Genomic DNA, 14,078 nt, shown 5'->3' on the forward strand with positions numbered 1-14,078 from the left:
CTGCCCTATCTTATGGCTCTCTTTGCCCGATGTCAAGGCAAGGGTAAAACAATCATATCAGAAGTGTTATCTGAGGCCTTAGGAAAAGAAGCCCGTGTGAATCTTTTCCAGTTCACATGAACTCTTCATTTGCTCCCTTCAGATATATGCATACCTTGAAGCTAGGGAACCTTAAGTTTCACTCCCTCCATGATCTTGGAAGAGACCCTACTGCTTCTGGATGTATAATATGTATTCTCTTTCTTTTTTTTTTTAATTAACTTATTTTATTTATTTATTTTTGGCTGCACTGGGTCTTCGTTGCTGCATGCAGGCTTTCTCTAGTTGCAGAGAGCATGGGCTACTCTTCATTGCAGTGTGCGGGCCTCTCATTGCGGTGGCTTCTCTTGTTGCGGAGCATAGGTTCTAGGCACGCGGGCTTCAGTAGTTGTGGCACGTGGGCTCAGTAGTTGTGGCACGTGGGCTCTAGAGCGCAGGCTCAGTAGTTGTGGCGCACGGGCTTAGTTGCTCCATGGCACGTGGAATCTTCCTGGACCAGGGCTCAAACCCGTGTCCCCTGCACTGGCAGGAGGATTCTTAAGCACTGCGCCACCAGGGAAGCCCCTGCATTCGCTTTCTTTACAAAGGTCTCTAAAACTATAAATTTTTTTTCAGAGGAGTGTTTTTAATATGATTTGTGTAATTTCCTACTGGTGGTTTTATCTTTTTCTGACAGATAATAACAGTCTTTACAAATTCTGAACAGCAATCTGCTCTCTCCTCATTTGTTACTAATCATTTAACTTCCAAGTAACCAGTTGTTGTTATGTAAAAATATTAAGATTTTATGAAGTCAAATCTGTCAATGTCTTCTTTTGGTAGTTCCTGCATTTCTGTGCCTTAATAAAGGCTTTCTTGTTTAGGGACAAAATAACATTTTTATTTTCTTTGAATGATTTTAGCATTTTGTTTGTTTGCATTGAGGACTTTGATCCACCTAGAGTGTATTTTGAGTAGGATAAGTGGAAGGAATCTTTGTCTCTTTGGATAGCAAATTGATCCAACACCATTTCCTGAATCACTCAGCCTTTCCTCCTCAGATGTATAATATTCTCTTTACCATACACCAGAGAATGTTCCATTTGTGTAAAGTTTACATGTATATTTGAAAATAAGGTGCATTCTGTAAAATTATAGTTATAAATTTTAAAAATTTGAATATTACATTGCAATAGTGCTTGTTCACACAGTTGAGTGGATATTCAATAAATACGGCTGTTCGTCATCAATTTTCCCATGTGCCTATGATTCTCCTGCCTACTGAACAGATATCTCAATTTGCACTTACAGTGGCTAGACCATCCTCTGCTTTGTTCTGGAGTCCACACTCTCCCCATCGACTCCAACAACTATCGTACTGATTGCATTTACGTGCTCACAAGCCCATCTCCCACTCTAGACTCTAAGCTTCCTGAAGGCATGGTCCACATCTCCACCATCTCCGCATCCCCAGTGCCAAGCACACTGCCTGGCACGTGCTAGATGCTTAACAAGTGTTTATCAAATTGTGTGTCTTCTCTGGCACAGTAGTTTTCAACCTTTTTTTATTAGTAAGAGACAAGGAGAAGAAAGGGAAACTGAGTCAGGGTCCCCTCTTCCTCATGCTCCTCCCCCTCCTCAAAACACATTTTTTTTAAAAACTTGCTTTATGACATCATGTCTCTTATCTGTGTGATTTTCAAACGACCCTGAAAAGCCAAGCAAGTTTCATTCTTGTTCTAAACCTTTAGGAAAAAAAGAACACATCATCGAGTGAGAAAGGAAAAAAAGAAAGACTTAAACAGTCGATATTCTGGGATGGTTTTGCCTCGCTTCATTCATTCAACAAATATTTGGTCAGTTCCCACTTTGCACATAGCAGAGTCTTAGGAACTGTGGGAAATGCAAGTTCCTCCCTTGAGTCTGCCTTCGGAAAAAAAGTAAAAAATAAAAAAGAAAGAGGAAAAAAAGCCAAGCACCTAGGAGAGACTGACAGCACAAATTTGACTGGACATGAGAAATGATTCTTGGGGCTCTTGGTTCACCTCAAAACAAAGAAGCATTCAATGACAGTAGCGACTTTCTCACTTCCCCAATGCCAAAGCAAACTTGTCTTTGCCAAGCAAACTCGTCTTTGCCAAGGCCAACTTATACTGTACCTTCAATCCTTTCACAGAGCTTATGCAAAGAGTGCATAGGGCAGGCCTCGCACAGCTTAATCTGGGTCTTGGCACTCTGCAGGGCAGCGGCTGTGCTGAAAGCCTGTTTCAGAGTCAGCATTACTTCATCAACCTACAAGAAGAAACAAAATCCAGGTCTATAAACGTTTGCTTTCATGGTAACACATTAAAAGCCCAACAGCAATGTGAGACTTTGTTGATGCTGACTAAATATTAATAATGGAATTTTGATGACCACAGAGCTGGTAGTGAGAAAATAATGTCTCAAAGTTAGACCTTCAATTAATTATACATAAAATTGAAAACTGGATGAAATAAGACCATTTTAATGTGCATAATACAATAATACTGATCTGTTACTTGAATGCTGTTTTTGAATCCCACTCAGTGCTATGCTATCACAGTTAAGTGACAGTCAATCAGGTCTTTGGTTTTTTTTTTTTTTTTAAATTTTATTGGATTACAGTTGATTTACAATGTTGTGTTAGTTTCAGGTATACAGCAAAGTGATTCAGTTATACATATACATATAGTCATTCTTTATCAGATTCTTTTCTCATATAGGTATCACAGAACAGAGTTCCCTGTGCTATACAGTAGGTCATTGTTGGTTATCTCAGGTCTTTGTTTAATTAAAGTAGTTTATCAGATAAAGATCTCTTTGGAAGTTTTGTCTGCAATACATAGGGAGCAACAAAATAGGTTTAACAAATCACTTGTGTTAATAGGTATCTTATTTACTTTATCCTTTTGGATCATTTTTAGTGCAATGACAAGTGAACATGTGTTTAACCAAAGTTCTAGGGGGAAATGAGCCCAATAAATAATGTTGGGGGAATTCTATGAAGGCTACTGGTCTTTTCTCTAGGGCTTCTATTTATTATCATTTGGCTTCTGATTTGTGACACTAAGAAGTTCTGCAGTCATGCTATCTAAGAGCTGGGTCTCACCACTAGGCCAGCAGCTTGACAACTGCCAGGTAGTTTCTTCCTTGCTCTTCCACTGACTCAGTCAAGAAGTTGGAATCTAGCATTCTGGTTTCCTGGTTGCTTCTTTGAGGTCAACTAACAGCTCGTCCTCCAGGCATTGTCAAGCCGACTTCAGGCCAGGTCTCCTCCTCTGTGGCACAATCATCAGTGTAAAGTGTGGCTTTCTCACCCACTGTACAATTGAGATCAAAGTCTAAAACCTGCATGGGGAGCTATGAAGTACCAGGTCCTCATCCAAACTAGCTCTGATATTCAAAACCATTTACAATGCTTCATAAACCATGTTCTGTTTTGTTCTGTTTTTATTGCAGTAACATTGTTTTATGACGTTAAATAAATTTCATGGGTGCAACATTTAATTCAACTTCTGTATATATTACCGTGTGCTCACCACCAAAAGTCTTGTTTCCATCTGTCACCATACACTTGACCCCCTTTACCCATTTTGCTCTCCCTCCCACCCCCGTGCCCTCTGGTAACCACCAATCTGTTTTCTGCATCTGTGTGTTTGTGTTTTTTATACTCTGCATATGAGTGAAATCATACTGTATTTGTCTTTCTCTAACTTATTTCAGTTAGCATAATACCCTGAAGGTCCATCCATGTTGTCATAAATGGCAAGATTCCATCTTTTTTGTGGCTGAAAAATATTCCATTGTGTGTGTATATATGTATCACATCTTCTTTATCTATTCATCTGTTGATGGGCACTTAGGCTGTTACCATATCTTGGCTATTATAAATAATGCTGCAATGAACATGGGGGTGCACATATCTTTTCAAATTAGTGTTTTTATTTTCTTTAGATAAATACCCAGAAGTGGACTTGCCGGATCACCTGGTAGTTCTATTCTTAATTTTTTGAGGAACCTCTATACTGTTTCCCATAGTGGTGGCACCAATTTACATTCACACCAACACAGATGGCCAACAGGCACATGAAAAGGTGCTCAAATTCACTAATTATTAGGGAAATGCAAAACCACAGGGAGATGTCACCTCACACGTGTTAGAATGGTTATTACCAAAAAGACAAGAAATAACAAGTGTTGGAGAGGATGTGGAGGAAAAAGAACCCTCACACACATAAACCATTTTTTAAAAAGACTCTTTAGGGCTTCCCTGGTGGCACAGTGGTTAAGAATCCGCCTGCCAATGCAGGGGACATGGGTTCGAGCCCTCTTCCCAGAAGATCCCACATGCCGCGGAGCAACTAAGCCCGTGCGCCACAACTACTGGGCCTGCGCTCTAGAGCCCGCAAGCCACGACTACTGAGCCTGTGTGCTACAACTACTGAAGCCCGCACTCCTAGAGCCCGTGCTCCGCAACAAGAGAAGCCACCGCAATGAGAAGCCCGCGCACCGCAACGAAGAGTAGCCCCCGCTCACCGCAGCTAGAGAAAGCCTGCGCACAGCAACAAAGACCCAATGCAGCCAAAAATAAATAAATAAAATAAATAAATTTTTCAAAATTTAAAAAATAAAAAGACTCTTTATCCCCTTCCCCTATGTCCTGGTTTAAGAAAAAGCTACCATTTAAAGCATTCAATCTACTTCTGCATTTGAATGCATGAAGAACCTGGAATAAAAAGAATCTTTATTTATCTGATATTACTAAAAGGACAGTTCAAGCACCAAGCAGCCAGTCATCATTCAGTTATGTTTTACTATATAACCAACTTTTTAAAAGGCTTATAAGTAATTTCACAGCATTCCATGTAGAAAAAATGAATTATTCACAATCTGTTCTTTTATACCATAATTAAAAACAAAGATTTCTAATTCTTTAAAATAAAAGCACTACATGTTTTAATGCCTTTGCATTTTCATTTCATTTGCCTTGTTATGTATTCAAAAGCAATTTCAATCACTTATGCAGATGTTTATTTCTGTTTTCTTGTTTCTCATTTATTTAAGGCACTGAAGGGGTCAGTCATCTGCTTAGCTTTCATGTAGGTTTATTATTTGCTATTTGGTAATACTGTGTTGCAAAAGGTCCCCAATGGATATACTGAACTTTCATATTTTCTTATCTATTTCTATATGAAACAAGAGATCATTTCAATGGTGACTGAAATGTGGCTACCAATTTCTCCTAGCCATAAATATTACTAAAAACTTTATTCGACTTCTAAAATTTTAAATGTTTTACTTTTTTTTAATCTACCACTTTTTCCAGATGGCCTATAAATTCTCATATGGAATCAGAGCAACTAAAAGTTAAATTAGCACACTATGAATAACTTAATTGTTTTAGTTTAGATACAGCAACAACAAAAAAATCCTAGGCAGTGTTAAAAGGTTAAAAGTAAAGGAATGGTTAAAGATAAATCAATCATACAGAACCAAAAAGAAAGTATTCTTAGTGTGACCATCAGGCAAAATTAAATTTCCAGAGAAAATTATGAGACGGAACAAAGAAAGCCAATTTGTGACATTAAGGTGAAAATCCATAATGAAGATAACGCTCATAAACATTTACATACCAAACTTAGGTGTTTTATAGTGTTTTAGAATAAGAATTACAGAATGTGTAAGGATGGAGAGGGGGAAGGGTAAGCTGGGACAAAGTGAGAGAGTGGCATGGACATATATACACTACTAGATGTAAAATAGATAGTTAGTGGGAAGCAGCCACATAGCACAGGGAGATCAGCTCGGTGCTTTGTGACCACCTAGAGGGGTGGGATAGGGAGGGCGGGAGGGAGACGCAAGAGGGAGCGGATATGGGGATATATGTATATGTATAGCTGATTCACTTTGTTATACAGCAGAAACTAACACACCATTGTAAAGCAATTATACTCCAATAAAGATGTTAAAAAAAAAAAAAAAGATTACCTAGTCTAATTCTCTGGAAAACTCTACACTCTTAACCCCATACAAATCCTGGGTCTCGGTACCCTGGGTTTTTGGGGTTTTTGTTTTGACTTGTTTTGTTGGTTATACTTTCCCTGGATACTGTTGTGTGCACCTGTGGATCTGTGGAGTTCTACTTTGTCTATGAATAGTAGTCACTTCCATTTTTTTTCACACCTTTTAAACCACTTTTGGAGAAAGCAGAAATTATATGTTCCAGAAATCTCAAGGGTTGGTTAAACAAGTTTAAACCACCTGCCTTGGGATATTTTACAAAAGAGGGAAGGAAGGAAGAAGGAAGGAAGGGAGGGAGGGAGGGAGGAGCACAGAGCATCTAAACTTGCAGTGTAACCCTCCAAGGCCCATCAGAACTCTATTCTATACTGTTTATCAATTCATAGCAATTGCTACAAAGAAGCAACAGAAAATGCTAGTTGTATATTCTTTGTACTCAGAGAAGATAAGTCAGCATGCGTGGTTTTGCAATATTCTGTCTTTCACAACAGCCAAGCCACATCAATCATAATACTGCTTAGACCTGTAATATTTGACTGTTTGTTTTACTCTGTCAGCTGCTTGAGCCACCCTCCTTTATACAGGAAATGTACATTTAATTTTTCCTCTATCTTGCAGTTCTGATGCCTCACCATTCATTTAAGGTGCTTACAGATAAAAGTAAACAGGATTTCAAAGATTCCATCATAGGCCCATTCTTAAGACTAATGATGCCAAGATAAGATTCTCAGGCAGCTTCAATGTAATATGAAGACATTCTCAGCCAGTCTAGTCTGTTGCCTTAGTCACAGAGCTTCTTAAGGTGGAAACATGCAGCGTGTTCCCAGACTTTCTACTCTGACTCCGTTTCGAAAACTCATTCTACACGCATGAGGGTAAAATGAAAATACTAAAAAATACAAACAAAACATAACTTTTAAAAGAGATTGGAAATCAGAAGGTTTTACAGTTTTCCTCTTGGTGTCGGTTATCCAGTAATCAGAGATTAACCAGCACCTAGAAAATGACTGCCTGAAGTTCAGAGTAACACACTGCATCACTCAAAATACACTTAACGAGAGATTAACCAAGATGGCGGAGTAGAAGGACGTGCTGTCACTCCCTCTTGCGAGAGCACCAGAATCACAACTGGCTGCTGGACAATCATTGACAGGAAGACCCTGGACTTCACCAAGGAGGATACCCCACGTCCAAGGACAGAGGAGAAGCCACAGTGAGACGGTAGGAGGGGCGCAATCAGAGTAAAATCAAACCCCATAACTGCTGGGTGGGTGACTCACAGACTGGCGAACACTTATACCTCAGAAGTCCACCCACCGGAGTAAAGGTTCTGAGCCCCACGTCAGGCTTCCCAACCTGGGGGTCAGGCAACGGGAGGAGGAATTCCTAGAGAATCAGACTTTGAAGCCTAGTGGGAATTGGATTGCAGGACTTTGACGGGACTGGGGGAAACAGAGATCCCACTCTTGGAGGGCACACACAAAGTAATGTGTGCATCAGGACCCAGGGGAAGGAGCAGTGAGCCTGGGGGAGACTGAACCAGACCTACCTGCTGGTGTTGGGGGGTCTCCTGCAGAGGCGAGTGGTGGCTCTGTTTCACCGTGGGGATAAGGACACTGGCAGCAGAGGTTCTGGGAAGTTCTCCTTGGCGTGAGCCCTCCCAGAGTCTGCCATTAACCCCACCAAAGAGCACGGGTAGGCTCCAGTGTTGGGTTGCCTCAGGCAAAACAGCCAACAGGGAGGGAACCCAACCCCACCCATCAACAGTGAAGTGGATTAAGGTTTTACTGAGCTCTGACCGCCACAACAACAGGGAGGGAACCCAGCCCCACCCATCAACAGTCAAGTGGATTAAGGTTTTACTGAGCTCTGACCGCCACAGCAACAGTCAGCTCTACCCACCACCAGAGCCTCCCATCAAGCCTCTTAGATAGCCTCAACCACCAGAGGGCAGACAACAGAAGCAAGAAAAACTATAATCCTGCAACCTGTGGACCAAAAACCACAGTTACAGAAAGATAGAGAAGATGAAAAGGCAGAGGGCTATGTACCAGATGAAGGAACAAGAAAAAACCCCAGAAAAACAACTAAATGAAGTGGAGATAGGCAACCTTCCAGAAAAAGAATTCAGAATAATGATAGTGAAGATGATCCAGGACCTTGGAATAAGAATGGAGGCAAAGATTGAGAAGATGCAAGAAATGATTAACAAAGACCTAGAAGAATTAAAGAACAAACAAACAGAGATGACCAATACAATAACTGAAATGAAAACTACACTAGAAGGAATCAATAGCAGAATAACTGAGGCAGAAGAACGGATAAGTGACCTGGAAGACAGAATGATGGAATTCACTGCTGCAGAACAGACTAAAGAAAAAAGAATGAAAAGAAATGAAGACAGCCTAAGAGACCTCTGGGACAACATTAAACGCAACAACATTCGCATTATAGGGGTCCCAGAAGGAGAAGAGAGAGAGAAAGGACCAGAGAAAATATTTGAAGAGATTATAGTCGAAAACTTCCCTAACCTGGGAAAGGAAATAGCCACCCAAGTCCAGGAAGCGCAGAGAGTCCCATACAGGATAAACCCAAGGAGAAACACGCCGAGACACATAGTAATCAAAGTGGCAAAAATTAAAGACAAAGAAAAATTATTGAAAGCAGCAAGGGAAAAACGACAAATAACATACAAGGGAACTCCCATAAGGTTAACAGCTGATTTCTCAGCAGAAACTCTGCAAGCCAGAAGGGAGTGGCATGATATACTTAAAGTGATGAAAGGGAAGAACCTACAACCAAGATTACTCTACCCGGCAAGGATCTCATTTAGATTTGATGGAGAAATCAAAAGCTTTACAGACAAGCAAAAGCTAAGAGAATTCAGCACCACCAAACCAGCTCTACAACAAATGCTAAAGGAACTTCTCTAAGTGGGAAACACAAGAGAAGAAAAGGACCTACAAAAACAAACCCAAAACAATTAAGAAAATGGTCATAGGAACATACATAACGATTATTACCTTAAACGTGAATGGATTAAATGCCCCAACCAAAAGACATAGACTGGCTGAATGGATACAAAAACAAGACCCATATATATGCTGTCTACAAGAGACCCACTTTAGACCTAGGGACACATACAGACTGAAAGTGAGGGGATGGAAAAAGATATTCCATGCAAATGGAAATCAAAAGAAAGCTGGAGTAGCTATACTCATACCAGATAAAATAGACTTTAAAATAAAGAATGTTAAAAGAGACAAGGAAGGACACTACATAATGATCCAGGGATCAATCCAAGAAGAAGATATAACAATTATAAATATATATGCACCCAACATAGGAGCACCTCAATACATAAGGCAACTGCTAACAGCTATAAAAGAGGAAATCGACAGTAACACAATAATAGTGGGGGACTTTAACACCTCACTTACACCAATGGACAGATCATCCAAAATGAAAATAAATAAGGAAACAGAAGCTTTAAATGACACAATAGACCAGATAGATTTAATTGATATATATCGGACATTCCATCCAAAAACAGCAGATTACACGTTCTTCTCAAGTGCGCACGGAACATTCTCCAAGATAGATCACATCTTGGGTCACAAATCAAGCCTCAGTAAATTTAAGAAAATTGAAATCATATCAAGCATCTTTTCTGACCACAACGCTATGAGATTAGAAATGAATTACAGGGAAAAAAACGTAAAAAGGACAAACACATGGAGGCTAAACAATACGTTACTAAATAACCAAGAGATCACTGAAGAAATCAAAGAGGAAATCAAAAAATACCTAGAGACAAATGACAATGAAAACACGACGACCCAAAACCTATGGGATGCAGCAAAAGCAGTTCTAAGAGGGAAGTTTATAGCTATACAAGCCTACCTAAAGAAACAAGAAAAAGCTCAAGTAAACAATCTAACCTTACACCTAAAGAAACTAGAGAAAGAAGAACAAACAAAACCCAAAGTTAGCAGAAGGAAAGAAATCATAAAGATCAGAGCAGAAATAAATGAAATAGAAACAAAGAAAACAATAGCAAAGATCAATAAAACTAAAAGTTGGTTCTTTGAGAAGATAAACAAAATTGATAAGCCATTAGCCAGACTCATCAAGAAAAAGAGGGAGAGGACTCAAATCAATAAAATCAGAAATGAAAAAGGAGAAGTTACAACAGACACTGCAGAAATACAAAGCATCCTAAGAGACTACTACAAGCAACTTTATGCCAATAAAATGGACAACCTGGAAGAAATGGACAAATTCTTAGAAAGGTATAACCTTCCAAGACTGAACCAGGAAGAAATAGAAAATATGAACAGACCAATCACAAGTAATGAAATTGAAACTGTGATTAAAAATCTTCCAACAAACAAAAGTCCAGGACCAGATGGCTTCACAGGTGAATTCTATCAAACATTTAGAGAAGAGCTAACACCCATCCTTCTCAAACTCTTCCAAAAAATTGCAGAGGAAGGAACACTCCCAAACTCATTCTATGAGGCCACCATCACCCTGATACCAAAACCAGACAAAGACACTACAAAAAAAGAAAATTACAGACCAATATCACTGATGAATATAGATGCAAAAATCCTCAACAAAATACTAGCAAACAGAATCCAACAACACATTAAAAGGATCATACACCACGATCAAGTGGGATTTATCCCAGGGATGCAAGGATTCTTCAATATACGCAAATCAATCAATGTGATACACCATATTAACAAATTGAAGAATAAAAACCATATGATCATCTCAATAGATGCAGAAAAAGCTTTTGACAAAATTCAACACCCATTTCTGATAAAAACTCTCCAGAAAGTGGGCATAGAGGGAACCTACCTCAACATAATAAAGGCCATATATGACAAACCCACAGCAAACATCATTCTCAATGGTGAAAAACTGAAAGCATTTCCTCTAAGATCAGGAACGAGACAAGGATGTCCACTCTCACCACTATTATTCAACATAGTTTTGGAAGTCCTAGCCACGGCAATCAGAGAAGAAAAAGAAATAAAAGGAATACAAATTGGAAAAGAAGAAGTAAAACTGTCACTGTTTGCGGATGACATGATACTATACATAGAGAATCCTAAAACTGCCACCAGAAAACTGCTAGAGCTAATTAATGAATATGGTAAAGTTGCAGGATACAAAATTAATGCACAGAAATCTCTTGCATTCCTATACACTAATGATGAAAAATCTGAAAGAGAAATTATGGAAACACTCCCATTTACCATTGCAACAAAAAGAATAAAATACCTAGGAATAAACCTACCTAGGGAGACAAAAGACCTGTATGCAGAAAACTATAAGACACTGATGAAAGAAATTAAAGATGATACCAACAGATGGAGAGATATACCATGTTCTTGGATTGGAAGAATCAACATTGTGAAAATGAGTATACTACCCAAAGCAATCTACAGATTCAATGCAATCCCTATCAAATTACCAATGGCATTTTTTACGGAGCTAGAACAAATCATCTTAAAATTTGTATGGAGACACAAAAGACCCCGAATAGGCAAAGCAGTCTTGAGGCAAAAAAATGGAGCTGGAGGAATCAGACTCCCTGACTTCAGACTATACTACAAAGCTACAGTAATCAAGACAATATGGTACTGGCACAAAAACAGAAACACAGATCAATGGAACAAGATAGAAAGCCCAGACATTAACCCACGCACCTATGGTCAACTAATCTATGACAAAGGAGGCAAAGATATACAATGGAGAAAAGACAGTCTCTTCAATAAGTGGTGCTGGGAAAACTGGACAGCTACATGTAAAAGAATGAAATTAGAATACTCCCTAACACCATACACAAAAATAAATTCAAAATGGATTAGAGACCTAAATATAAGACTGGACACTATAAAACTCTTAGAGGAAAACATAGGAAGAACACTCTTTGACATAAATCACAGCAAGATCTTTTTTGATCCACCTCCTAGAGTAATGGAAATAAAAACAAAAATAAACAAGTGGGACCTAATGAAACTTCAAAGCTTTTGCACAGCAAAGGAAACCATAAACAAGATGAAAAGACAACCCTCAGAATGGGAGAAAATATTTGCAAATGAATCAACGGACAAAGGATTAATCTCCAAAATATATAAACAGCTCATTCAGCTCAATATCAAAGAAACAAACACCCCAATCCAAAAATGGGCAGAAGACCTAAATAGACATTTCTCCAAAGAAGACATACAGATGGCCACGAAGCACATGAAAAGATGCTCAACATCACTAATTATTAGAGAAATGCAAATCAAAACTACAATGAGGTATCACCTCACTCCTGTTAGAATGGGCATCATCAGAAAATCTACAAACAACAAATGCTGGAGAGGGTGTGGTGAAAAGGGAACCCTCTTGCACTGTTGGTGGGAATGTAAATTGATACAGCCACTATGGAGAACAATATGGAGGTTCCTTAAAAAACTAAAAATAGAATTACCATATGACCCAGCAATCCCACTACTGGGCATATACCCAGAGAAAACCGTAATTCAAAAAGACACATGCACCCGAATGTTCATTGCAGCACTATTTACAATAGCCAGGTCATGGAAGCAACCTAAATGCCCATCAACAGACGAATGGATAAAGAAGATGTGGTACATATATACAATGGAATATTACTCAGCCATAAAAAGGAACGAAATTGAGTCATTTGTTGAGACGTGGATGGATCTAGAGACTGTCATACAGAGTGAAGTAAGTCAGAAAGAGAAAAACAAATATCGTATATTAATGCATGTATGCAGAACCTAGAAAAATGGTACAGATGAGCCAGTTTGCAGGGCAGAAGTTGAGACACAGATGTAGAGAATGGACATATGGACACCAAGGGGGGAAAACTGCGGTGGGGTGGGGATGGTGGTGTGCTGAATTGGGCGATTGGGATTGACATGTATACACTGATGTGTATAAAACTGATGCCTAATAAGAACCTGCAGTATAAAAAAACAAACAAAACAACTAATACTAAACTTTCATTGGGTTATTTGTATGGAAATATGTTAATATAAATGTTTCAGACATTAAAAAAAAAAAAAAAAAAAATACACTTAACAAGCAAGCCCTGCTATCCTAGAAACTACTGGTGGATACAACAACAATAAGGACGGTCCTAAACTTGTAGGATTCACAATCCAGTGGAGTAGAAAATTATGTGAACAAATAAATAAGATAGGGCTTCCCTGGTGGTGCAGTGGTTGAGAATCTGCCTGTTAATGCAGGGGACACGGGTTCGAGCCCTGGTCTGGGAGGATCCCACACGCCGCAGAGCAGCTGGGCCCGTGAGCCACAACTACTGAGCCTGCGCGTCTGGAGCCTGTGCTCCGCAACAAGAGAGGCCGCGATAGTGAGAGGCCCGCGCACCGCGATGAAGAGCGGCCCCCGCTTGCCACAACTAGAGAAAGTCCTCGCACAGAAACTAAGACCCAACACAGCCATAAATAAATACATTTTTTTTAAATAAATAAATAAATAAATAAGATAAGGGATTTGTAGGAACTGTTGGAGATCTATGAATAAGATGTGCTGAGAGCACTGACAACAAAACAACCAAAGGACTCAATTCCTGAGAAAGGGTGTTAGAAAAGGCTTCCCTAGGAGGTGATCTATTAACAGGATCCTACAAAATACACAGTAGCAAAGAAGGGGAAGGGGATTAAAGTCACAGCAAAGCAAAGCCAGGCCTGCTTCCCATCCAATGAAGCAGCCGGAAAGAGAATACGAAAACAGATAGAGACATACACAATCTCTTTGTATAGCAGCCAGGTGGACCCTTGAGGCTGGCCCGATCACATTCCCCACCTGACCGTATGAACGCAGCAAGCCCTGGCTCTGGCCTCCCCTGACTGGCAGACCCCTTACTCCATGCAGCCAACAGTGACCTCAGAACTTCAGAGGCATTTCTGTGAGCCCCGCCTCTCAGGTATTTCCTTCATCTCATGTGTCCTGTGCACGAACCATCT

The 14,078-nt window shown here is 39.6% G+C and overlaps 1 protein-coding gene across 5 annotated transcripts in view; it reads right to left on the reverse strand.

The window, feature by feature from the left end:
* The window catches only part of TBC1D4 (TBC1 domain family member 4), a 216,525-nt gene that overhangs the window by 62,138 nt on the left and 140,309 nt on the right, over positions 1-14,078 (reverse strand). For all 5 annotated transcript variants that reach the window (XM_059903040.1, XM_059903038.1, XM_059903042.1 and 2 more), the window contains exon 5: positions 2,178-2,310. In XM_059903040.1, coding sequence (XP_059759023.1) covers positions 2,178-2,310 — 133 coding nt within the window. The remainder of the gene's footprint in view (positions 1-2,177; positions 2,311-14,078) is intronic.

The sequence above is a fragment of the Balaenoptera ricei genome, chromosome 18 (assembly GCF_028023285.1).
Source record: "Balaenoptera ricei isolate mBalRic1 chromosome 18, mBalRic1.hap2, whole genome shotgun sequence".
NCBI lineage: Eukaryota > Metazoa > Chordata > Mammalia > Artiodactyla > Balaenopteridae > Balaenoptera > Balaenoptera ricei.